The sequence below is a fragment of the Prionailurus bengalensis genome, chromosome B3 (genome assembly GCF_016509475.1).
Source record: "Prionailurus bengalensis isolate Pbe53 chromosome B3, Fcat_Pben_1.1_paternal_pri, whole genome shotgun sequence".
Taxonomy (NCBI): domain Eukaryota; kingdom Metazoa; phylum Chordata; class Mammalia; order Carnivora; family Felidae; genus Prionailurus; species Prionailurus bengalensis.
In genome coordinates, this window is record NC_057355.1 from 108,184,409 (window position 1) to 108,209,714 (window position 25,306).

Genomic DNA, 25,306 nt, shown 5'->3' on the forward strand with positions numbered 1-25,306 from the left:
GTAGTATTCAGAGTATACCTTTATTACAGTTTTGTTTCTTCTTTTCTGTTTTGACCACTATATTATAAGCCTTTACGTACAAGTTGGTGTTACTCTCTTTGTATCCCTCGTTGAATGAAGGATATTGGTTTCGGATATATTGAGTTTGAGGGAATTTTTTTTTTCTAAGTAAAAAAATGTAGCTGTGGGGTGTCAGATAGGAAGTGTGCAATAGGCAGTGTCTAATAGGAACTCAGAAGGTATGTTTGGGCTAAAGGTAGACACTGGGGATTGTTACTTACATCATTGTTAAGAGTAAGAGTGAAAGAGAAAATGTGGAATGTGAAGCAGACCAAGGTCAATTCTTGCTAGTTACATGATTTTAAGCCAGCTATTTGACTCCCCAGTGCTCAGTGACCTCATCTGTATAGTAAGGACAGTCATATGTACATCATAAGATGCCTAATGCATATTATCTTTGACTTCCTTCATTCTTTTCCACCCTTTTTCTAGAAAACATATACAGTGTTTTTCAACAGAGCATTTAAATTTGGCTTAGGAGTTTACTGGCAGGAGGGCAAAAAGGGAAATTAAACGTATTCCATGATCCTTGCTGTTTGTAAGGGGGGCACAAAAACCCATTTTGGTGGGGGGGGGGGGCTCGTGTTTTCTTGTCACAGCTTACTAAATTACTAGCTCTTTCCTTATCCTCTGTGTATAGCTCGATTTTTCTGGCTCAAAATGGGCTTAAATGTCCTATTTGAATTTGTGCCTTATATTATTTACTTGTTAGTTATAAATTGTTGTGCTAAATGGTATAGCTTGTTAGTTATAAATTGCTGTGCTAAATGGTAATAGCCAACAGAAGATTGAATGGTTATTTTGAATTCTAAGACAGTGAAAAAAATGGGTGAACATATTTTTTCTTTTTAATTTTGAGAATAAGCTGTATTCCCCAGAGTTTGTAGGGAGAAGTTTATAATGTTTTAACATGTGCTCTTCCAGGCCATCCTTCTATTTTTATGGATGAATTCTTTATTTGACTCCCAAAACACTTTGTTGCAATAGTTTTTTCCCTCAAGCTTTGGAATAGATAAGATTATGAATTCCCTTTTAGGTATAAGATTATACATAACAATGTAACCTTTAGGTTACAGAAAAGTTATTTACAGGTTCTAGTTAGGCAGCATATTTTGAGAGAAAAAATTCCCTTAATATCTAGCTCCTACCCTATAGAGTTCAGTACACATGGGTTTAAGGAATAATTTATTATAGGGATAAAATTTTTCTTTAACAGAAGTTATCACTTGTTTATCTTTCAAGACCATAGACTTCTGTTTGGAGTTGTTTCAGGAAGTCAGTGAGCTAAAGAAGAATGGAAAGTCCTGATAAAACTAGATTACTTCCAAGAAAGTCTTAAATACAAAATTTGTGATTATTTACCTTTTTCTAAGTCAGTTAATTCTATTTAAAATAAAAAAAATTTTTTTATTTGAGAGAGAGAGAGCGAGTGAGCATGAGAGTGGGGGAGAGGGACAGAAGGAGAGAGAGATAGAATCCCAAGCAGGTTCCATGTAGAGCCTGATGTGGGGCTTGATCCCATGACTCTGGGATCATGACCTGAGTTGAAATCAAGAGTTGGTTGTTCAACCAGCTGAGCCACCCACCCATGTGTCCCTTAATCTATTTTAATAATTACTGAAATTCTACATGGAATATAATTCCTCTTGAAAAATTAAAGGAAATAAGTCAGATAAAAAGTCTTGACAAAGGAATGTAAGCAGCTAACTATTGATATAAGAAAATAAAATCTAAAAATAAGTTGTTTAGGGGCACCTGGGTAGCTTAGTCAGTTGAGCATATGACTTCAGCTCAGGTCATGATCTCGATGTTTGTGAGTTCCAGCCCAGCATCGGGCTGTCTGCTGTCGGCACAAAGCCTGGTTCTGATCCTCTGTCTCCCTCTCTCTCTGCCCCTCCCCTGCTCACTCACACTCTCTCTCAAAAATAAATAAACATTAAAAAAAAAAAAAAGTTGTTTAGAGAGAAAAGAAGGTGGGCACCATTCTGTTTTTCAAAAACAAGAGAAAATCATAACGCTATCTTTGGGAATGGGTAATGACTGGGGATTTGGGCTTTTCCAGCAAATTTTCCTGTACTCTGAAAAATAGGAAATTTTGTATGAAAAACTTTCTTGCACTCTTGGAGGCCAAAGCTTGATCGTATACTGCTGCTTTGGTTGTTCTGTTGCCAGATGAAGTGAACTAGCAATTACCAACTTTTTCTTCTGTTTTTTTTTTCTTTTAATATATATGACTGGTTTCATATAAAAACTTTGTAAATATGTATTTTATAAATATAGAAAAAAATTGGTCACATAAACTCTACACCTAAAGTAGTTATGTTATCTGTGGGAAGTGTGATATAGAACAGAATGAGGTAGAGTTTTCAGTTTTTTTCTCTGTATGCTTCTATCTTTGAGCTTTAAAAAGAGAGTTATTTGTATTTTCAGCAGTTAAAATTGGGAGGGGAAGACTTATAGGAAAATAAATTATTTTAAAAATTCTCAAATACTGTAGAAATCCTTATGATTTAAGGCAGATTTTTAATTTTTTTTTTTTAAGTGAGAGTATGCGTGAGCAGGGGAGGGGCAGAGGGAGAAAGAGAATCTCAGGCAGACTCCTCACCCCTCACCTCACCCAACCAAGATCATGACCTGATGTGAAACCAAGAGTTAGACACTTAACCAGCTGAGCCACCAGGCACCCTTTAAGGTGTATTTTTAAAAACTAGAGATGTAAAATTGATCATGAAACAAATAATGTAACTAATATGCAGTATGACTTTTAGAAATATTAAAGTTTTTTGTATTGCCTTGTTAAGTGAATTATCAACTGAATCTACTCTATAAGACCTTGACATATAGAATATTATTTGTGTTGATAGTTTTGAGTGTTTTAGATGGCTCCTTGCTTATCAATATCTTTAGTCAATATATTTTTAAAGTGTGCTCATTTTCATCTTATGCAGTTGGATTTAATTTTCTTTAACCACAAACATTAGGGGAAATGCACCACTCCCAATCTTCTGAATCCCAAAGTGAATTTTCTGGGGATTTGTTGATCTAGATAATGACAGTTGTGAACTTGTTCTTTCAGGATTTTTTTCCCCTCTAATATTTGATGGCACCGTTAAGATAGAAGAAATACACAAAGTCAGTGCTAGTATTTTACTAGTAACCAACCTTAAAAATTCTTACTACCCTGTGTCATTCTTCTCATTTAGCTTTCTCTACAAGTCAGCCACATACCTGGAAGAAATAAACATTTACCTTTTTCACTAGAATTTCTGTTTTCCCCTCTTATATTCATTTTTTTAATTATGTGTAGTTTATTGAGTACTTAGTATTTGTCAGGCACTGGGGATAGAGAACAATAGTCCAGATTCCTGCTGTCATGAAATGTATATTATATCCTAGTAGAAGTTACAGAAAATCAACACATAAATAATTTCAGATAATGCTAAGAAAGGAGTGATTAGGGTTGGTGTCGTCCTAACCTATGTGGAGTTTGGCAAGATTACAACTGGAGAAAGGAATATCAAAATGTTTAAATATTTATAAGTTAAGGATCAAGCTACACATCCATGCTGCCCACTTCTCAAGGGCTGGCATCCTCAAGACCCAGAGGCTAAAGGAACTGTTGTTCTCTTCTCCTAGCCAGCCTTTCTACTTGCTAGTCTGATTAGTAGCATGGATGACTTGGGGCAGAGCAGGGATGGTTGAGTGGTGCCTGGACCCATCAAAAACAGTATGTGAACTGATCCTGTCAACTCCCTAGGAATCCAGTACAGAGAGGTTAACCTCTTTAAGTCCTTGTTTTTGTAACTCAAGGCTTTCAGGAAATTCTCAGCTCTTCCCCAGATTGCACTACCCGAGAAGAGAGCAGGGAATGCAGGTATCTGGGACACGTGGCTTAACTAGGCAGTCCTTCTTGGTGGATTTGGGGCAGCCAACCTTAACTGATTAAAGTTTTTATGAGGAAACATTCCTTCTGTGATTTCTCAGGGCAGAAGTTGTGATTTTTTCCTTTCTCCGTGGATACTGTGGCACAGTCACCTTATCCTTTGGCCTGGGGCAGGGCTGGGGTGGGGAGACCTCTTTCAGCTAGCACCTCTCCCTTGTAATTCCCACTTGCTCACTTGCTTCCTGAACTTTCAAAAAAACCTTCCTTACAAGGCTACAAGAAAAAAAAGTCTTTGTTTTAGTGATTGTGGTATGCAGAGCCTAGGCTTCTGACCTAGGCTTTTCTTGCCTAGGTCTAGGAGTGGCACTGGAATGGAGGTGACCACAGACCGCTCTTTTACACGCCTCTTTGACTTTTTCCTATCTGCTACCTCTGAATCCGCCTAGCCCCCAACTCCATTTTTTTTAATGTTTTTTTTTTTTTTTTTTTTTTTTTACATTTTATTTATTTTTGAGAGAGTGAGCACGAGAGCGTGAGAGCAAGCACAAGTGGGGGAGGGGCAGAGAGAGAGGGAGACACAGAATCCAAAGCAGGCTCCAGGCTCTGAGCTGACAGCACAGAGCCCAACCCCGGCTCCAACTCACAAACCTTGAGATCGTGACCTGAGCTGTGAAGTCGGATGCTTAACCGACTGAGCCACCTAGGCGCCCCTCAACTCCATTTGTTTTAATTTGTAAATTTGTTTAATGTGTAAAATGAAACTGATACCCTTAAGGATACCTATGTCAGAAAAGTAAGCTCTAAATGAAAATAAATATTTTCTAAAAGATTTTTTTGTGAGAGCTTTAAGTAGCAATGATTAATTTTCCTATCTCTGACTACCACCCCCCCCCCCCGGGGGAAAAAACACACTCAACCAAAAAAGCAGAGCAAACAACAAAAAACAAACTATATAATATTGTTGTGGATTTGAGTACTGACTTAAAGGTTGTCTTGTATTTTCTCTTTCAGGTGTGAAAGTTGTGTGGATTTACTATTTATGAGAGGAGCTGGAAACTGTCCTGAATGTGGCACTCCACTTAGAAAGAGCAACTTTAGGGTACAACTCTTTGAAGATCCTACTGTGGACAAGGAGGTTGAGATTCGGAAAAAAGTGCTAAAAATGTAAATATTATTGTTTGGATATACAAAGAGGACTTTAACAATTATTTAAGTAATTGACAGAATTATTTATTGATGGAAATGTGGACAGTTTGGCAAGTGAATAAGTATAAATTCATCTATGCGTTTGTTCAACAGAAATTGATTAAGTTCTAAGAGAACTCAGTAATATTTATCTAGCCTTTGTTAGAGAAGTGTAGATCCTCTGGATTGATGGCTTTACAATTTATATATTTACTATATATTTTTTAATTTAGTTAACATATATTGAGTACCTACTGTGTGCAAACACTGTGTTATGCATTTTAGGTACTAGGTGGAAATGAGTGAAATAGCTATGAACCTTGCCCTCATAAGGCTTACAGTATAGTAGTATAGGATAGCATGGAGCTAGATAATAAGACAGGCAAGCTAAACAACTATGTGACTATGAATTGAGAAAAATACTATGAAGTTAGTGACAGTATTGGTGTAGGTCACTGATATCATGTTTAAATTGAGATTTGAAGGGGGCGCCTGGGTGGCCCAGTTGGTTGAGCGTCTGACTTTGGCTCAGGTCATGATCTCACAGCTCTGTGAGTTCGAGCCCCACATCGGGCTCTGTGCTGATGGCTTGGAGCCTGGAGCCTGCTTCGGATTCTGTGTCTCCCTCTCTCTCTGCCTCTAACCCACTTGCATTCTGTGTCTCTCAAAAATAAATAAGCATTAAAAAAAATTAAAAATAAATAATAAATAGAGATTTGAAGGCTGTTATATAATGTGTTGTAATTTGTTTTAATATCTATCTTTATGTATGGACATATGTATTTATTTTTAATATTTTTTTCATTTATAATTTAGTTTTTACTCTTTGTGAATAGTTTTGGGTTTTATTTTATCTGTCCTTTTATTAAAAGTCACCTGATTATTTTTGAAGTTTAAAGAATATGTAAATAGAATATATTTAATTTATCTACATATAACATTTAAATACATATTTAAATATCATATTTAAACATATTTACTTAAATATATTTAAATATATGTATTTAAATAAATATATTTACAATATATTATATTTAATATATTTAATATATATGCTTTATATATATATATATATATATGATATTTTGGTGGTGTATGTTTCAACCTAGGTCACCAGTGTTTTAGCAGCATCTTTCTAGGTATTTAATCTGTGTTACTTCCTTAATGCCCCCGGTTGCTCTTGTTATTTGTATTACCTCTGAGAGTCTCTTTTAGATTCTTATTTTTTATTGATCCCTTATAGTTTTTCTAATTCTTTACAGGTACATTACAATACTTACAGAATTCTATGCTCTAGTATTCTTTAGACTATAGTTGTCATGAAAAATAGGAAGGTGTCTTTTGAATTAATCTTTAGCTTTCTGAAAGTTAGCAAATTAATTTATAACAAGTAAATAAGGTTCCTAATTTCTTTTTCTTTATTTTCCATAAGTTTTAGAGGAATTTAACATATTTTATCTTTCTCTTTTGATTCTGTTCTGCCTTTGTAGTCATAAGAATTTAAGAACGACATTTTTGGTCTAATTACAAACACGGTGTCAAGAAAACAGTGTTTTATTTAGTAAGCAATCCTTTTCTATGTATCATGAATAAAATAGGTAAGAAGAAACAAACTGATTAGATAATATTGAAAACAAGGGATATGTAATGTGTTGATTTTTTTTTTTTTTTTTCTTAAAGATACAATAAAAGAGAAGAAGACTTTCCTAGTCTAAGAGAATATAATGATTTTCTGGAAGAAGTGGAAGAAATTGGTATGTTGTTTTTTTTTTTTTTTTTACTTCCTGTAATTTATTAATTTTTTCTAATTTACATCCAAGTTAGTTAGTACATGGTGCAACAGTGATTTCAGGAGTAGATTCCTTAAGCCCCTTACCCATTTAGCTCATTCCCCCCCCAACTCTGTTTGTTCTCTATATTTCAGAGTCTTTTATATTTTGTCCCTCTCCCTGTTTTTATATTACTTTTGCTTCCCTTCCCTAATGTTCATCTGTTTTGTAACTTAAAGTCCTCCTATGAGTGAAGTCATATGAATTTGTCTTTCTCTAATTTCGCTTAGCATAATACCCTCTAGTTCCATCCACATAGTTGCAAATGGCAAGTTTCATTCTTTTTGATTGCTGAGTAATACTCCATTGTATATATATGCCACATCTACTTTATCCATTCATCCATCGATGGACATTTGGGCTCTTTCCATACTTTGGCTATTGTTGATAGTGCTGCTGTGAACATTGGGGTGCATGTGCCCCTTTGAAATAGCACACCTGTATCCGTTAGATAAATACCTAGTGTTGCAATTGCTAGGTCGTATGGTAGATCTGTTTTTCATTTTTTGAGGAACCTCCATACTGTTTTCCAGAGTGGCTGCACAAGTTTGCATTCCCACCAGCCGTGCATAAGAGATCCTCTTTTTCCGCACCCTTGCCAACATCTTTTGTTGCCTGAGTTGTTAATGTTAGCCATTCTGACAGGTGTAAGGTGGTATCTCATTGTGGTTTTGATTTGTATTTCCCTGATGATGAGTGACGTTGAGCATTTTTTCATGTGTCGGTTGGCCATTTGGATGTCTTCTTTGGAGAAGTGTCTATTCATGTCTTTTGCCCATTTCTTCACTGGATTATTTATTTTTTTGGGTGTTGAGTTTTATAAGTTCTTTATAGATTTTGGGTCCTAACCCTTTATCTGATATGTCGTTTGCAAATGTCTTCTCCCATTCTGTCAGTTGTCTTTTAGTTTTGCTGATTGTTGCCTTCACTTTGCAGAAGGTTTTTATTTTGATGAGGTCCCAATAGTTCATTTTGGCTTTTGTTTCCCTTGCCTCCGGAGCCATGTTGAGTAAGAAGTTGCTGCGGCTGAGGTCAAAGAGGTTTTTATCTGCTTTTTCCTCAAGGATTTTGATGGCTTCCTGTCACATTGAGGTCTTTCATCCATTTTGAGTTTATTTTTGTGTATGGTGTAAGAAAGTGGTCCAGGTTGATTTTTCTGCATCTCTCTGTCCAGTTTTCCCAGCACCACTTGCTGAAGAGACCGCCTTTATTCCATTGGATATTCTTTCCTGCTTTTTCAAAGATTGGTTGGCCATATGTTTGTGAGTCCATTTCTGGGTTCTCTATTATGTTCCACTGATCTGAGTGTCTGTTTTTGTGCCAGTACCTTACTGTCTTGATGATTACAGCTTTGTAATACATCTTGAAGTCTGAGGAAATTGGTATGTTTTTGATGCTTGTACTTTTGGTTGCTACCCTGTGTACTTTTATCTTTTATATGCCTAAGACAACATCTCACAGAAAAATCTCTAACAAGTTTTGTTGTGATAGCTGACATTTTTTACCTATTTACTTTCAGTTGTACGTGAATCATGTTTGTTAAATAGAAGGCATGCTTAAGTAAAGGACATACTTAAGTCATAAACATTTTGTTTTAGGAAAAGTCTTATCACTTTGTATCTGGGGAAAAAAGACTGTATCTCTGTATATCTGTATGTTGATGGGGCATTAAAGTCAACACAAGTAACGAATATACAGATTTTTAAAAAATAGTATTTCTAGTAACTGTGTCTATGGTGACTAAAGCCATATGTTGTTTATCATTTATGTCTCTGTACATACAGTATTTTGAAAATAATCGGAAGCAGTTGACTGTTGAAGTGGCATTCTGTTTTTCATGTTATGCTTGAATCAGAGGATAGAGTAATCTTGGGGCCTTTTCTTTTGTGATTAGTCAAAAGGATGCTTTCATCAAAAGAAACGATTATTTTTTCTTTCTTAAATAAGATTTCATAGATGTTAAAGAACTGGAAGTTGTTATACTTCAATTAAAAAAAAGTTAATGTTTTTTTTTAAAGCTGCCATAATTATTATTACTCCATATAGTTTTGGAAATATTACCAAAATTATAGACTGTGAAGATAAGAATGAGACGTAGGGAATTAAATCATCTTTTTTATTCTTCTCTTCTCACTATACTTCTGTTATTTCATATTTAAAATATAAATATAACAAACTGATCATTCTTTAGAAGGTTTATATATGGGGAAAATTTTTAGAAAACTTGAACTCTTGAGTAATGGAGTATTCTAATGCCTTTAATTTCTTTATTAACTAAGAAAAACCCAGAGAATCTTTTTATTTCAACTGTAATTAAAACTTTTCTAAAATATCTAAGTTCACTTGTTAGGTTATAGCAAATAGCATGTACAGAATATAACTTAAGCTTTTTCTTGGATCTTTTAATGCCTTGGAGCCATTGCTTTTTTTATTGTATTCATTGCACTTTGTGTATAATGTTAGCAATCATCAGTGGCTTGGATTTTAGTTGAAAAGGGGATGGAATTGGAAGTGCCAAGGCAAAGTAGAAAAGTTAGGATATAGACGGAGAAGATACACCCCCCAAATCTGCAAGAACTGGGAAAATGTAAAAATCTGGCTGTATGTAGATATTAAGTACAGGACAGGAAGTTGGGTAGTAAGCAGGAAGAAATCCAGCTCATGTTTATTCTGAAGGCAATGTCATTAGTCAACAGTCTGGTCAGGCCATAAAGAGAAAGGAGATTATGTCACAGAGCTAGTTGAATACATGGTCACAAGTCCAAGCAGGCAGGTAAGATAATCTAAAGAAACTGTTGGACAAAGAAGGTGGGGAAAGCGGGCAGGGATCTTGATTCTAGAATAAGGTTCTGGTTGAGCCATTATTTCATACACACACACACACACACACACACACCCACACACACATTTAAGCTTATTTATTTTGAGAGAGAAAGAGAGAGAGTGCGCGCGGGCACGCACACACGGGGGAGGGGCAGAGATAGAGGGAGACAGAGAATCCCTGTGCTGACACCCAGGCGCCCAAGATATTTTTTTTTATGAGATGAATTACTTTGAATATATAAATAACCTGGGACCCATAGGTAAAACCATGTTTATGTCTAGAAGTGGGAGCTAGGATTGACAAGTAAGAACAGGTCTGGATATTATGGCTTATAGGATATGTAGTCCTTTCCTTACCAGATAGGAAAACTGTGGCTTGGAGCATTTAATTTGAAAGTGATTCTGCTATCATGTGTATTCATGAAAGACTATCTTCAGTTGCAGTATGTTGAAACTTTCTTGATCCGTTGGGGTGACTGACATTTCCCAGTCCTCCCATGAAAAGTACTGATTGATGTCCAAAGCATAATGAAGATGACCCTTGTTCATTAGAAGATGTCCTCACGTACACTTTTGTAGTTCTCTCACCAGTTCACTTATATACTGAGAGTTGTTTGCATTGGTAACCAAGTCTTCTTATGTTAAACTTATAATTATGTAATTTAATTAAGTAGTTCATGTGTTAGGAAAAAAATTGCAAATCTCCTGAAGCATTCTGCTTCTCAAGTTCTTTTTCCACTTTAAAAAATGGAAACTGAACAGTGTAGGTGACAGGTGTGGTTTATACAGGAAAGAAGCAGGGGTGCCTGGGTGGCTCAGTCTGTTAAGCATCTGACTCCTGGTTTTGGCGTAGGTCATGATCTCACTGCTTCGTGGATTCGAGCCCCATATTGGGCTCTGTACTGGCAGCATGGAGCCTGCTTGGGATTCTCTCTCTCTCTCTCTCTCTCTCTCTCTCTCTCTTTTTCTCTTTCTGCATCTACCCACTAGCACAGTCTCTTTTTCTCTCAAAATAAATAAATAAACTTAAAAAAAGAGAAAGAACAATTAAAGAAATTAAAGGCTAGACATTGGTTGTATGTCATTAAGTTAGAGAATGACTACCCTTACTATATATGTTTTAAGTTAAAGTATTTAAGGAGTGTGTATGTGTGTTTCCCTCCCTTAACAGACTTTTGTAAATCATCAGCTACTAATCTTGATCATGTTGGATAAAGAGCAGTTCTAATTATATTTAAAGATATTGATGAAGTTTGGGGCCTAGCATCATGGACTTACAGTTTATTTTCTGAGCTTTAGCTCAGTTTAACAAATATTAATTGTTCTATTGAACTACTTTACTTGATGAGCATATATGATCTTTGCCTTCTGTAAGTTCAGACTCTAAAGGGGAAATAATTATTTAAACTAATATTTATAATTTAATGGGAAAGTAGTACAGGCATTTATTTGTAAAGTGTTATGGGAATACAGATAACAAAACAATTAATTCATCATTGGGAAATAGAGGTATAGTTTGATCAGAGAAGAGGTCATATTTGAATTTGACCTTAAAAAATGGAATAGGAGTTTATCAGTGGAAAGAGGATGGAAGAACATATGTAGCAAAAGACAGAGTTACAGAGGTACAAGGGTATTGAGCATGTTGGAGAATGGACAAGTAATGCTATAGGTAGGTAGAACATGGGGAATGACCAGAAATGAGGCTTGAGAAACAGAGTAGACCTGGGTTAATGAGGGCTTTGCAAGCTAGACTGTCAGGGTAAGATTTTATTCTCTGGCTAGTAATGAGCCAGCAAGGATAGTGTGGTAGCGATGTGCAATATTGACAGGAGATCCTTGAGGCTGGGAAACGATTTCTCAGGGGCCATTATAGCAATTTGGATGAGATATAATGAGAGCTTGGAGCAGGTAGTTAGGGAGGGATAGATAAAGGGGATGTTTTAGAGACAGAATATTCAAGGACTAATTTGATACAGGAAGTAAGTAGAAAGAGCAGGCAAAGATGAATTAAAATTCATGACCTTGAGCAGTTGTATGGTATTAATCTAGAAAGTAAAAACTGGAGAACAGGCAATATTTTTTATTGTTTTGTTGGGTGGAGAGTGAAGCAATGAAGGAAAGACTAGTTTTAGCTCTTCTAAGTTTTGTTAGGCTGTGGCTCCACCACTTTGTTGCGTGTTATTGTTTTAATTGTTGTGGTATAAATCAAACTTCCTTTTAAAATCATGTTTCAGCAGCTATCTACTTTGTGTTTTTTTCATGCTTTCAAAGATGATCAGTTTGATGTCTGTGATACCTGTATTGGCTATGTCTGTATTAATCAAAAGTATAAAAGGTTAATTTTATGGACACCTGCTAAGTGCCAGACTTCTGCTGTACTCCCATTATCTTGTATAATTTTCACAGCTGTGAGACACGCATTTTTATCCCTGCTTAGCATATGGAGAAGAGGTAAAGGGAGTTAAGTATTGTGCCGAGGATCGCATTGCTAGTAAATACTGGAGCCAAATTTTGAACATAGGTTTTTCTGACTCTCAGAGCCCATCAAAGTGCTTGCTACTCTCAGAGGAGTTACTAGTCTGAATGCAGAATATGGGGTGCTAATTGGTGAAATAGCAGGAGCAGATAAAAAGTAGATTGGGTTCATATTTTGAAGGCCCTTAAAGAAGATTGAACTCAGTATTAAAGGTAGAAGGGTGCTATTGAAGATGCTTTGGCCTAGAGTGAGAGGAACAGAGTTGGGAGGGAGGCTAAGGAGTACATGTTTGAGGATTTATAAGTTAGGGATTGGCCATTTTGTTAAATAAATTTCATTATGAATCCTTTGAACATCACAAATATAAAAATTTTAAAATACTATGATTTTGAATAATGGCATAAAAATTACAATAGAAAGGGCACACATGAAGATGAACTTTCTTATGGCATTAACAATAGGCTCTTTTCTGTGGTTATGACAATCTAAACATAAAAATTCTTGTTCCTTTTGCCCCCAGGGATTATCTCAAAGGTTTGCTCTTAGTTTCATAATAAATAGATTATTCTTTTGGTTCAGGGTATGCTTATTTTGAAAGGGTGAGAAAGTCCTAAGGGCTTTAATTATAAATTCTGGATGTCAAAAAGACTTCAAAATTGTACTTAAATAACATTAAATCTTTCAGAAAATACAATAGGTTTTTTGTTGCCTTTTAATACTTGACTAAAGGCAGGTCAACATCTGAGCTAAACCAGTAACCAGATAAAGGGCCAAATGATTGTTATAGAAAATTATCTTCTATTCTTTTTTTCTCAAGGCCATTATACCAACCTGATTCATTATGACATGAATGAGACTTGCTTCATCTGAAAAGTTTTAAAAATAGTACTTTACTTTCTTTTTAAACTCTTATTTTTTCTTTTTAAAGGAAGCAATTTGTATTATTTATGATTATGATTTGTATCTATTATACTGGTATTACCTTAGTTTCCTAAATTAAAAAATGAAATAAAGAAATAGATTATTTTAGTTTTATTGGAATTTGTCATGAGGTTTCTAATAAGCACAAAAAATCATACAGATAAATTTCATTTATAATTCAATTTTACCTGTTTCTGGGTTCCATTAAATAGAAAGTTTAAATCAGTAGTATACTGTCTAGCTTGCTGATAAACTTTTTGTTTTCTTAAACTGCTCTAAATATTCTGTTAGAGTTCAACATAGATACCAATTTGAATACTTTTACTTCTCAGTAGATTTATAGCCATAAGAAACCAAGATAATTTTTTCCTGTACTTTTATATCCACTTGCTTTACCTTTCTGTAGAATTCAATTCTGTAATTTATAAAGGTCATCTTAATTAAATCTGTAATTATAAAGATAATTATAAACATTAGCATTGGTTTATTTTATGTATTTTTTTCCCTCTTTTGGTAATTAAGTGTTTTTTGAGCTCTTACCAGATGGGAAGTTCCCCCTCCCCCCTTTTTTAATAGATTTTATTTTTTAGAGTAGTTTTAGAGTCATAGCCAGCAGCAAGTAGAGAATTTCTATATAGCCCCTGTCCCGCACATGCACGGACTTCCCTGCTATCAACATCTCCAACCAGAGTGGTAAATTTGTTATAATTGATGAAGCTACATTGACATATCATTATTGCCCAAAGACCATAGTTTACATGAGAGTTTACTCTTGATTTTGTACATTTTATGGGTTTGGACAAATATATAATGACATGTATATCCACCATTATGGTATTGTACAGAATAGTTTCACAGCCCTAAAATTCCTCTGTGCTCTGCCTAGTTTTCCCTTTTTCCTCCCTTAACTTCTGGCAACCAATGACCTGTTTCTGTCTTTGTAGACTTACCTTTTTAGACTGTCATGTAGTTAGAATCATATTCTATGTAGCTTTCTCAAATTGGCTTCTTTCATTTAAGTTTCCTCCATGGTCTGGATATGCCACAGTTTATCCACTAACCTATTGAAAGACATCTTGGTTGCTTCCATGCTTTGGCAATTACAAATAAAGCTGCTATAAATCTCTGTGTACAGGTTTTTGTGTGGACAGTTTGCAGTTCCTTTGGATAAATACCAAGGAGTATGATTGTTGGATAAAATGATAAGAAACAAACTGTCTCCCAAAGTGTTGTGTCATTTTGCATTCCTGCTGCAATGAATGAGAGTTCCTCACATCCATGTCAGCATTTTGGTGTTGACAGTGTATTGGATTTTTGCCATTTTAATGGGTATGCAATGGATGTTTTTTATTGAAGTACTGGGACTGATAAAGATGAATCAGACCTAGAATCTGCCCTCAAGGAACACTTTATTAGGTCAAATAGATATGTACATTTAAAATAATTTGGGGCACCTGGGTGGCTCAGTTGGTTAAGTGTCCGACTTCGACCCAGGTCATGATCTTACAGTTCGTGTGGGTTCCAGCCCTGCGTCAGTCTCTGTGCTGACAGCTCGGAGCCTGGAGTCTGCTTTGGATTCTGTCTCTCTCTCTCTCTGCCCCTCCCTCACTGGCTCTCTGTCTCTGAAAATTAAATAAATGTTAAAAAAATTTTTTTTATAGGGTAGAAAGTGGGTAAGTGCTACCAGCATATTAGGCAATGTATTGTGGGCATTCAGGGATAGAGAGATTGTACCTGCAAAGTGAGTTATGAAGAAGAGCTGGTGATTAAGCTGGGTATAGAAGGGTAGGCCAGATAAGGATATCCACAATTGTTCTTCGTTGAGGTTGGTACTAAAATATGGATCCTCTGGGAGAAGCAGTATGATCACAGGTTTGGAGGTAGGAAATTACGGGGCCTGTACAGGTGTAGAAGAAGAGCTGAATTGTGCTACCAGTGGTTTTCAGGCATTGAAAGAAGCAATATACCTAGCATTGTAGATAAAAGTTTAGGCTTTAGAATCAAATAGCCTAAGTTATAATCCTGGTTACAACATTTACTTCCTGTATAACTTGGATGTAGTTATTTAATGTCTTTAAACCTTATCCATAAAGTGTGAATAATAGTAATACCTATCTCAGAAGGTTTTTGGGAGGTTTAAGTGATGTAATTAGGCCGAACCTGGACATAGTGCCTGTCATATGTATATTGTAGATACTTGATACACACACATTATAGATTGTATTCTTCAAGCAAAATTTTGAGGAGATCATTTTTTTTTTTTTCTGAAATTTATTGACAAATTGGTTTCCATACAACACCCAGTGCTCATCCCAAAAGGTGCCCTCCTCAATACCCATCACCCACCCTCTCCTCCCTCCCACCCCCCATCAACCCTCAGTTTGTTCTCAGTTTTTAACAGTCTCTTATGCTTTGGCTCTCTGAGGAGATCATTTTAAGCAAACAAATGAAGCAAAGCCTCTCTGGTTGGAATTGTGCAATCTTTCCATTGTTTCTTGAAGAGGCTATGAGGAATCTGCAGAACTCCCAGAGCAGAAAGAAAAAAGCAATGTAAGAGATAAGGTTGGATTTTTCTTTTCTCAAGGCATTGTGGATACAGAAGCAATGAGTGAACTGAGTGACTCATGACTGAATGACATAATCAGAACTTTGTAGGGTTAATTGGTAGCTGATTCCATTAAAAGGAAGAATAGTTAATGGGGCTCCTGGGTGGCTCAGTTGGTTAGGCGTCTGACTTCAGCTCAGGTCATGATCTCACAGTTTGTGGGTTCGAGCCCTGCGTCGGGCTCTGTGCTGATAGCTCAGAGCCTGGAGCCTGTTTTGGATTCTGTGTCTCCTTCTCTCTCTGTCCCTCCCCCACTCATGCTCAGTCTGTCTCAAAAATAAATAAAAATTAAAAAAAATTTTAAAAAAAGGAAGAATAGTTTATTCTTTTATTAATTTTTTTAATGTTTATTTTTGAGAGAAAGAGAAAGAGAGACAGAGTGCAAGCAGAAGAGGGGCAGAGAGAGAGGGACACACAGAATCTGAAGCAGGTTCCAGGCTCTAAGCTGTCAGTGTAGAGCCTGACGTGGGCCTCGAAGCCATGAACTGTGAGATCATGACCTGAGCTGAAGTCGGACACTTCACCAACTGAGCTATCCAGGTGCCCCACGATAGTTTATTCTTTTAATAAACACTCAACAACAGAACAGTACTAAATATTGTTGAATGCATGAAGCAAGGATACTTTTAGTTTTTCCCTGTTGTCATTTGATGATATTGTGTCTTGTATTATTCAGTTCATGTGTTTAGGGGTGATCTCCCCAGTGAGAGATCTTTAGTTTCAGTTAAGCGTCTGACTCTTGATTTTGGCTCAGGTCATGATCTCAGCGATTGGTGAGATTTAGCCCTGCAACAGGCTCCAGGCTGACTGCATGGAGCCTGCTTGGGATTCTCTCTCTCCCTCTCTTTCTACCCCTCCCTAACGTGTGAATGCACACGTTAAATAAACTTAAAAAAAAAAAAGAAAGGCTTCGAAAGTGTTTGATTTATTTATTTGTTTAGTAAAAGGGGGAAAGGCAGAGGGGATGAGAGCACTATAGGATGGTAGAACTGGAAGGGGATTTGAGGTATGCTTCAGAGATATTAGTCTGACAGCACTGTATATTACGGATTGGTTAGAGTGTAGGGTCAGATGCGAAGATTCTGGAAATAGAAAATGAAGGCAGAGATTATTATACGTTATCCAGGGAGAAATATTATATGGTTTGGTATATTGTCAGGGCACTTTGAGAATAAGGGCAGTTTTAAAGAGATTTTGGTGGCAACTGTAGGATTTGGGAACTGGTGTTTGTGGAATGCAAAGGAGAGTGGGTCAGATGAATCAGGTGTTAAGTCTTGGTGTCATTAATGTCATTAATCTATTAACTGGTTTTCTGAAATGCACTTTGAGATGGTGTCAGCTTTTGCTGGCATTTATTTGGTTGAAACTATGGGAAGTGATGAGATTGCCTCAAGAATAGGGAGGGAGCAAAGAAGGCAAAAGCTAGAATTATATAGATTACTTAGAAGCCAAGAAGAGCCAGAGATGGAAACAGGAAAGAGTCGTTGGAATAGTAGGGGAGAGATCAGGAGAATGTATTTAAGTTAGTCAAGAGAAGGAAGTGCCTAAGGAAGCGTAAGTGATGAATACTGTTGAGTGGCATAGATATTGAGGATGGTAGATTACTGGATTTGGTGGCTTAATAGATGACCTGTTAAATACAAGGAGTAAAATGTGAGCGATTGGTAGGTAGTGGAAGGTAGTGGAATCATACTGTATTAACTAATGGATCTCAGTTGACTTTCTAAGGGCACTTGGTAGTTTTGAGCCTCCTCCTCTGTTGTGTGTTGGGGCCAGAATGTGATTTATGGGGAATGCCTTACATTGTATCCTAGCCAGATTTCCTGGTTTACCACCATTATTATTTTCTTTTCTACTTTGTGGTAAAAAAAGGCTGGAGAAGTAGCTGGGGGCTATTGTTTCTCATTTTCTCTAATTTCTCCCAGAGTTTTAAGATTGCATATCATAGAATTGATGTTTGCTTTTGTTTTTTCTACATACCTAAATGAGTCTGGGATATTAACAATGATTATGATAATTTGACGTTCTGAAATAAGGTGGCCTTTGAGGAGATAAAAATGAAATTATGGATCAAATTGGTTTTTAGGGTATGTTTGATGCCTTATTCAACAAAATAGGTAACGCTGTGTTGGGCTCCCAATATTACTTTTCAACTCTTACAGGGCTCTATAATCCAAAAGTCTAGGTACTATTTGACTTTCTCTGTCTGACTTACTTCACTTAGTGTAGTACCCTCCACGTCCATACCTGTTGTCACAAATGCCAAGACCTCATTTTTTTTTTAAATGGCTAATATTCCATTGTATATGTATATATCCCACACCTTCTCTTTCTGTTCCTCTATTGACGGACATGTGAATTGCTTCCGTATCATGGCTATTGTAAATGATGCTGCAATAAACAGAGTGGTGCATACATCTTTTGAATTAGTGTTTTTGTTTTCTTTGGGTAAATACCAGGTAGTGAATTACTGTATCATATGGTATTTCTACCTTTACTTTTTTGAGAACCTTCATATTGTTTTTCACAGTTGCTGTATTAATTTACATTCCCACCAACAGTATATGTGGGCTCCTTTTTCTCTGCATCTTTGCCGACACTTGTTATTTCTTTCTGTTTTGATTTTAGCCATTCTGATAGGTGTAAGGTGATATCTCATTTTGGTTTTGGTTTGCATTTCCCTGATGATTAGGGATGTTGAACATCTTTTCATGTGTCTGTTAGCCATTTGTGTATCTTCTTTGGAAAAATGTTCATTTAGGTCCTCTGCCTATTTAAACAAAATTTTTTTTACTGTTTATTTTTGAGAGAGAGAGAAAGAGAGCGCTAGCAGGGGAGGGGCAGAGACAGAGGGAGACATAGAATCTGAAGTAGGCTGCAGGCTCCAAGCTGTTAGCACAGAACCTGATGCAGGACTCGAACCCACGAACTGTGGGATCATGACCTGAGCTGAAGTCGGATGCTTAACTGACTGAACCACCCAGCTGCCCCTCCTCTGCCTATTTTCAATTGGATTATTTGGGTTTTTTTGGTGTAGAGTTGTATCAGTTTTTTATAAATTTTATATATTAACCCCTTTTCAGATATATCATTTGCAAATACCTTCTCTCATTCAACAGGTTGACTTTTTGTTTTGTTGATGGTTTTTTTTCACTGTGCAAAAAGCTTCTTATTTTGATGTAGTCCCAGTAGTTTATTTTGGCTTTTGTTTCCTTTGCCTTAGGAGACACATCATATGATTTCACTTATATGTGGAATCTAAAAAAACAAACAAAAAGTGGAATCAAACTGATAAAAATAGAGAACAAACTGATCATTGCCAGTAGGGAGGGGATGAGGGGATGGGTAACATGGGTGAATGGGAGTAGGAGATACAGGCTTCCAGTTATGGAATGAATAAGTCATAGGAATAAAAGGTACAGCATATGGAATATAGTCATTGGTGTTGTAATAGGGTTGCATGGTGACAGTTGATAGCTAAACTTGTGGTGAGCATATCATAACATTTGGTTGTTGAATCACTGTGTTGTACATCTGAAACTAATATAACATTATGTGTCAACTGTACTCAAATAAGAAAAAAAAAGAACAAGTAAAAGCAAAAAGTCAAGCAACTATTTGAGATGGTTATTAAAGGAAAGAGTGAGACAGGGCTCACTGTTTCACTTAGAGACATGGCTTAGAGCATAGTTGTTTAGGGGATGAAACCTGTTTATAGAACAAGCAGGAAGTAGGGAAAAGTAATTGGTGAAGGGATAGAATAGGTAATAATGGATGGAAAAGATTACAGAAGAAGCCCAGGCAGGTCTGAATTGAATTATGGAACAGGAGAATCTTAATAATATGGATTTTTCTTTTTTTTATTTAAACAAAAAAAATTTTTTTTAACATTTATTTATTTTTGAGAGAGAGAGAGAGAGAACATGAACAGGGGAGGGTCAGAAAAAGAGGGAGACACAGAATCAGAAACAGGCTCCAGGCTCTGAGCTGTCAGCACAGAGCCCGATGCCGGGCTCGAACCCACGGACCACGAGATCATGACCTGAGCCGAAGTCGGATGCTTAACCGACTGAGCCACCCAGGCGCCCCTGGATTTTTCTTTAGACAGGCTGATGCAAACACAGTAACATGTGGGGTAGTGTGGTGGTACTTTATGATATGAATTTGTATGTACCAAAAGAGTTTCTTATTTTTAAAATTTATTTTTGAGAGAGAGAGAGAGCATGCACGAAAAGGGGAGGGGCAGAGAATCCAAAGTGGACTCTGTGCTGACAGCATAGAGCCCGATGCAGGACTCAAACTCATGAACTGTGAGATCATAACCTGAGCCAGAGTTGGACGCTTAACTGACTGAGCCTCCCAGGTGCCCTGTACCGAAAGAGTTTTTTGGTTGTTATTCAGAGTATTATATTGACACTTTGATTTATATAGGTAAACTTAGAAGGGAGTAAGGCATTATTTTGAGTCAGAATTATATAAAAAATTATAAAATTATTAAATAATTATACATTAAAAATCTAACTCATTGAAAATTTATCATCTTTTTTTGTTTTTTTTTTAATGTTTTTTTTTTAATGGTTTATTTATTTTGAGACAGAGAGAGACAGAGCATGAGCAGGGAGGGGCAGAGAGAGAGGGAGACACAGAATCGGAAACAGGCTCCAGTCTCCGAGCCATCAGCCCAGAGCCTGACGTGGGGCTCGAACTCCCGGACCGCGAGATCGTGACCTGACTGAAGTCGGACGCTTAACCAACTGCGCCACCCAGGCGCCCCATAATTTTTAACTGCTGTCAATATCATATTTACTTATTAAAATTTTTTTTAATGTTTATTTATTTTTGAGAGAAAGAGAGAGAGCGGGGAAGGGGTAGAGAGAGAGGCAGACACAGAATCTGAAGCAGGCTCCAGTCTCTGAGCTGACAGCTCAGAGCCCGATGTGGGGCTCGAGTGCGAGATTATGACCTGAGCTGAAGTTGGATGCCTAACTGACTGAGCCACCACGTGCCCCTATATCATGCTTCTTTACATCTAGACTATAGGGACCATTGGAATGCAAATTAAACTTGTTTTTGTTTTCTATAAATTATATAATTATATAATATTTTTTATTCTGTTGGATAAATTTTCTCTTTGTAGAGCACAGATTCTTTTCAGTTTTGATTCTGACTAGTATAGTAGATCCCAGACTTACTGTTTATATTTAAATAATTTAAGTAATCTTTTATGTACTTTTAAAGTTAGAATGGGGACTTTAAAAATCAAATCTAATGTGATTATGACAAACACGTATCTTAGGTTTTCTGGGGTGATTCAGAGATTTAGATATTCTGTGTGATAGTCTGATAGTCTTTGGCTCTGGAAACATAGTTGCTGAACTAGAACTAGTTTCTAAAGTAGGTATTAGGTAAAAGGACATAAATATAGCTGTAAGTAATGACAATCTGATGAATTAAGTCAGTGTGATGAATTTTTTTTATTGTCCACTCAAGATTTATATTAAAACTGTTTTTCATGTCATTGTTTCCTTTCTGATGCAGTTTTCAACTTGACCAATAATGTGGATTTGGACAACACCAAAAAGAAAATGGAGATGTACCAAAAGGAAAACAAAGATGTCATTCAGAAAAATAAGTTAAAGCTGGTTGGTTGCTAAGTATTTTCTTCTTTTGCTTAGAAATGAATGTTTCCATCTGATTCCTGAAAAGCTATCTTCCTCTAAAACTAGTTAAAATTACAAAGAATTTAGCTGAAATCTAGGCCAGAAATACTATGTATATGTATATAGTATTTGTATATGTATACATATACATATATGTGTATATGTATATGTACACACACACATATATATGTGTGTATGTGTATTGTGTGTGTGTGTGTGTATATATATACAGAGAGAGAGAGAGCGAGAGAGAGAGAGATGAATTGTGAGCATGCAGAGATTTAATTGTCCAACTTATACAGTTTAGCTGTCATTTTTTTAATGCTGGACTTTCCAGTTTTAGAGGAAAGCAGAGGTGATTATTTTTGAGGTACTTTGTCAGGAATTTGTGATCATTGGTAAAAATGATACAAGTCATATTTGGATCACATAGCTTGTGTTTTCATCTTGTGTTTAGAGGGACTTTCTCTTTATAGGAGTGTTTCATTTCAGTACTTCTTTCCTGCCATAAAGTTCTCAAGGGATTGACACTACATTCTAATTCCATTCATACCCAGCCTGCCTTCCTTAGAAAGGTGTCTCATTTCTGAGAGGATCGGTGTGACATAAAAATTACTCTCTTTGCCCAGTAGCTTTCACTGAGTTAGAAGATACATGCAAAATAGGTATTCTTAGGTAACTTGTTCCATTAGCGCCATTTAACTCATTAATAGAAGGATGTTCCTTTTAAGTGAGTACTTTTTTTCATTCAGAGGTTTGAAGTTTTCATTTATTTATTTATTTTTAGAGAGAAAGAGAGAGAGAGTGTGTGAGTGGGGGAGGGGCAGACGGAGAGAGAGAGAGAGAGAGTTTTTTTTTTTAAGTTTGTTTTGAGAGAGAGAGAGCACGGGTGAGGGGCAGAGAGAGACAGAGAATGAATCTTAAGCAGGCTCCACGCTCAGCCCGATATGGAGCTCGATCTCACAACCCTGGGATTATGACCCGAGCCAAAGTCAAGAGTCACTGAACCTACTGAGCCACCCAGGCACCCCTCATTCAGAGTTTTAAGCTAGGAAATAATAGTGAGTGTTGCAGTAAAAGAATAATCTAATTTCGGTGAACTTTTTCTTCAAATGAAAACTTGCTTGGAATACTTTGGTTGAAGTGAAACCAAACTTTTCTTAGTGGGTAGAGGGATAGGCTGAATTCCCATCTGTTCAGTCTCTTTGTAGTATACCTTAGGCATCTTATTAGAGAATTCAAGATTCCTCAGAGTAATGTTATAAAAACTTGGTTGTGGATGATCGTCATTGAAGGGTTTTAAACCAAGCGATAATGTATTGTCTTTGTTAGAATGAATATAGTGGTTTCGTGGAGGTTGAATTTGAGAGAATCGAGGTTGGAATTTGTGAAACCAATGGGAAGTTATTGCAGTCATGTTGGTGGGTTCAGAGGTGACTTAAACAAGAAATGGAGAGGTGGGGATGAATTGGAGAAACATTTTGAGTTTAAAATAGCAAGTCCTATACTGATGTATTAGGAGTAGGAGGTGAAGGCAAGGGAGGTTGACTGGGTACCGTAGTGCCATGAGGAAGAACACAGAGACCTTTAATTTTCAACCTGTTTTCCTTCTCTCAGTCCATTACCTTCTTCTTCATTCCCACAGTGTTTGATTTTTTAATGATGGCTGTTTTCCCGGTTATTCAGTCATCTAGCTAGCCAATCAATATTTATTGAGATCTACTATGTCCAAGATGCTCATATATTCTATTTCAGTGAGAAAATTGAGGCTACCAGTTTCTCATTGTCAAAGATGATGAACTGTTGGTCTGAATCTCACTGGGCCTGTTGGCTGTGTTTGGTGTAGGCTTCTCCCTTGATAGGGAATCCCTCTTCCCTTAACTTCTCTTAACTTCTGTGGGGCCACTCCATTCTCCTCCTCGTCCTGCTGCCCTCACCTTCCCCTTTCAAGATTAGGAGACTTAAGCTTTCCTTCCTGAGTCTAAAACATGGTTCCTTTCAGTGCTTCTCTCTATGAGTTAACCCTGTATACTAATTACTCTCAAATGTTTCTGCAGCACATTGTTTTTCTCCTGAGCTTGTAGAATTTTACTATGTAATATGTATACATATATGTATATATATGTATATACGTATATGTATATATATGTATATATGTATATGTATATATGTGTGTGTATATATATGTATGTATCGTTAATAGACATTTATTTCTTGATTATTATAGGCACTTTTAATTCAGCATTCCAGAGCTGAATTTTTAAATGTTTACCATTTGTTTCTCTTGCATTCTTTATCCGAGTGTTCAAGCCATATCTGGTCTGTCTTCCTATACTGTTGATAGTCTCTCCCCATCATTTTTCAAACCTGGTTCCTCCTCTAATTCTATTATTACCTTATTTAGGGCTCTCATCATTTCTTATCTGGGTATCGAAATGTTCTTCTAACCAGTTTTCCTGTCTTCAGTTATGATCCCATTGGTCTGAATACTTCACTGCTTCTAATCATCTTTCTAAAGTTATCCCTCAGATTTCCTTAATGACACAGATTTCCTTAGTATGGTTTGATGGATGCTCCATGATTTGTCCTCTGCTTTCCTTTCCAGTTTTGTCTAGAGCTTTCCCCCACCCCCATACTTCATGACTTGGATATACTAAGCATTCCAGCTTTATTCATGTCTTTGCACCTTTGTTTTCTCTGCCCATATAGCTGTTCCACTCTCCAATGGGGTAAATACCTACCGTTTCAAGTGTTTGCCTCAACCTCCTAGGTTTCCGAGAGCCACTGAAATAAATTACTAAAAAAGGAATTTAGAGTCTAGAAGTCTGAAATTAAGGTATCATCAAGGTCATGCTTTCTCTAAACGCTCTAGGGAAGAATCCTTCCTTGCCTCTTCTAGATTCTGGTGGTTGTCAGAACCTTCAGTACCACTCTGATCTCTACCTTTGTCTCCACATGGCCTTCTCCCCTGTGTGTCTGTGTCTGAATTTCTAGTATGACCCCATCTTAATTTGATTATGTCTGCAAAGACCCTATTTCCAAATAAGGTCACTTTTACATGTACTAGGGGTTAAGACTTCAACATATATTTGGGGGGGGGATACATTTAACCCATAATACTCCCTATGAAATCTTTTCTTTCTCTGTGTGTCCTTTTATCATTGCAAGGAGAATTTACCACTCTATCAATTCTCTTTTCACTGTATCTTGTTACACTTAATTGGTTCTATGGCACTATTTTACTATGTGGCACATCTTTTTCTGCTTCTATGCCTCTAATCAAGTAGTTCACTTTTCCAGCCTTCATATCTCAGCCCCTGACTTTTTACATTTATTCCTACTAATCCTTCTAGATGAAGTTTGAATTCTCCTCTCCACTGGGGGGCCTGAATTAGAGTAGCGACCTTGGCAATAGAGAAGGAAACATTTGTAAAATTATAGGGAGCGATGCTAATAGGATGTAGAGACTGATTTAATTTAAGAGGAATGGGAGGGAGAGAGGGAGTAAATAGAGCTAAATTTGTAGTTTCAAATGAAGTTGACTGAGATGTAGGTGTGCACTTTGTGGACACAAGGAATATAGGTGTGTGATCACTTTGGGAGGCCAGATGCTAAACTTAATTTTGGATATAGTACTGAGTTTGAATTGTAGGTGAATCATCTTTTTGGTTGAGAACTTTGTTTTTTGGGAGTTTATCTAATGTGTGAACTAAAAAAAAATCTAGTAAAGGGTTTTTAAAAAAATTTTTATTTAACTTATTTTTTTAATTTACATCCATGTTAGCATATAGTGCAACAATGATTTCAGGAGTAGATTCTTTAATGCCCCTTACCGATTTAGCCCATCATCCTTCCCACAAC

General features: G+C 36.5%; 1 protein-coding gene across 1 annotated transcript in view; it reads left to right on the forward strand.

Moving 5' to 3' along the window:
* The window catches only part of MNAT1 (MNAT1 component of CDK activating kinase), a 214,025-nt gene that overhangs the window by 54,749 nt on the left and 133,970 nt on the right, over window positions 1-25,306 (forward strand). The window contains exons 2-4 of the mRNA XM_043556300.1: window positions 4,955-5,107; window positions 6,809-6,882; window positions 21,324-21,427. Coding sequence (XP_043412235.1) covers window positions 4,955-5,107; window positions 6,809-6,882; window positions 21,324-21,427 — 331 coding nt within the window. The remainder of the gene's footprint in view (window positions 1-4,954; window positions 5,108-6,808; window positions 6,883-21,323; window positions 21,428-25,306) is intronic.